This window comes from Vicia villosa, linkage group LG6, assembly GCF_029867415.1.
Source record: "Vicia villosa cultivar HV-30 ecotype Madison, WI linkage group LG6, Vvil1.0, whole genome shotgun sequence".
Classification (NCBI taxonomy): Eukaryota; Viridiplantae; Streptophyta; class Magnoliopsida; order Fabales; family Fabaceae; genus Vicia; species Vicia villosa.
In genome coordinates, this window is record NC_081185.1 from 159,584,520 (window position 1) to 159,586,305 (window position 1,786).

The 1,786-nt window shown below is 32.2% G+C and overlaps 1 protein-coding gene across 1 annotated transcript; it reads right to left on the reverse strand.

The window, feature by feature from the left end:
* Positions 1 to 523: 523 nt before the first annotated feature.
* LOC131612975 (uncharacterized) lies at positions 524 to 1,376 on the reverse strand. The gene has a single exon (XM_058884708.1). The coding sequence runs from the start codon at positions 1,277 to 1,279 to the stop codon at positions 737 to 739; it is 543 nt and encodes a 180-aa protein (XP_058740691.1). The 5' UTR covers positions 1,280 to 1,376; the 3' UTR covers positions 524 to 736.
* Between the last annotated feature and the right edge of the window lie 410 nt (positions 1,377 to 1,786).

Below are 1,786 nucleotides of genomic sequence, written 5' to 3' on the forward strand. Positions count from 1 at the left end.
TCAAAACACTTACCTTAAAGTCGATGAAAGGAATGCAGAAACTTATCAAATAAAATATATATCGAAAGTGCACTTGTACAATAAGTTGGCGATTGCTTGTCCACTTGTACATGATAATGCCGGCAAATGTTGAAAGTGCATTGTTTCATTTTATTTTATTAATAATATGATTTTTGTTATAAAGCAAATTTTTTATTACCATTGATTGTCCCCCTTTTTTACAATAATTTAGTTATTACAGCACTTTGTTCAACTTTTTACAATTATTTAAGATCAGATTTGTGAGAATTTCATGCATCATCCCCTAATTTTCACTTCTTCAATCATTATCAATTAATGATAGCTCAAAGTGAAAATAACTTTCTTTCAATTGATGCTTGGGCCTCTATACTTTGTTGACAATACCTCACTTTGTTCATTTATTTGATTTATATTATGAGCTTGGTTTTGAAGCTTTAATATTCTAGATTTAGATTGTGTCACGCAGTTAACTAAATAATTAAAGAGGAAAAGAAAGAAGACATTTTCGCATATGAATCAAAACTTTATTTTCTAAGTTTCTTCCTTCCCATTTAACAAAATACAAACCAAAATAAAAAGAAAAAGAAAAATGAACAACACTTTTCATACTATAGAATCACAAAAGATTCATATAACATATCCCAAAAAGATATGAAAAATAAACAAAAGCATCGATCCATTAAGCACACATAACGAAGATCACATAAAACATAACTTATAAGATGCGTGAAGCAGGCATAGCCCTGGTAATAACAACAACAATGTTGCACAATTTGCGGAAAGTGTGACTCTTGACAGACAAAACATCATCATTGCCGGGAATAGAATCATCGCATGTTGTAATAGCAGCCAAAGCAGCCTTCAACCATTTCTGAGCATCAACATCAGATTCAATCAACAATGCAGCAATGGTGTCTTCGAGCTGAGATTCAGCGTCCAATATAGTCTCCTTACAATCAGCCAAACCTTGTTGAATTTCAGGGTCTAGATTAGCGTCGTCGATCAACATCTTCACGTCGGTCAAGATTGCTGAAGCGTTGTTTGCAGCAACTCTTAGGGCTACGATTGCTAGGTCTTTGAGATCGGCGTTTGGTGATTTTGTTGGGTCGGAAGAAAGAATTTCCACGCAGAGATCTTTGCTGTTTGGTGATAGATTGCATACGTTTTTTATTAAGGCGTTGCCTTTAAGAATCTCTGCGGAAGTTTGGTGAGCAAATACAATTACGCAGATAACCAAAACCGAGAAGATTTTTGCCATTTTGAATGGTTTTTTGTTGTTTTTTTTTCTTCTTATTATTATTGTTCTTCTCGGAGTTTGGTTATGCTCGAATGTTGTATTCAACCACGAGGATTAATGGAGGATGGTTTCATGCTTTTATAGTGGGAGAGAAGTGAATTGTGTCCATGCATTTGGTTTTGCTAAAATTGGAATTTGTTTGTTGTTCAACACTTGATTTAAGGGAGGTTATTCAACACTTGATTTAAGGGAGGTTATTCAACACTTCATTTTGCACCTTTCATTGTTTTTCTATTTTTAGTGATGGGATTTTGATCTCACGTTTATTTAGCTTCTTTTTATTTTATTTTATTTATGGACGATGATTATTTTGTGAGTTAAAAAATTGTTGATTATTAGATTTATAAAAAATAAAAAAACATGAAAAATATATTTAAATATGTATGTATGTGGTCAATGGTCACATATGGCATTTTGTTCTTGTATTTGGTGAAATTTAGTTATAATCAAATCATAGTTAGAAAATTG

What these genes read in the sequence shown, in the direction of transcription:
- LOC131612975 (XM_058884708.1), bottom strand. Translation starts at nt 1,279, where the DNA reads ATGGCAAAAATCTTCTCGGTTTTGGTTATCTGCGTAATTGTATTTGCT.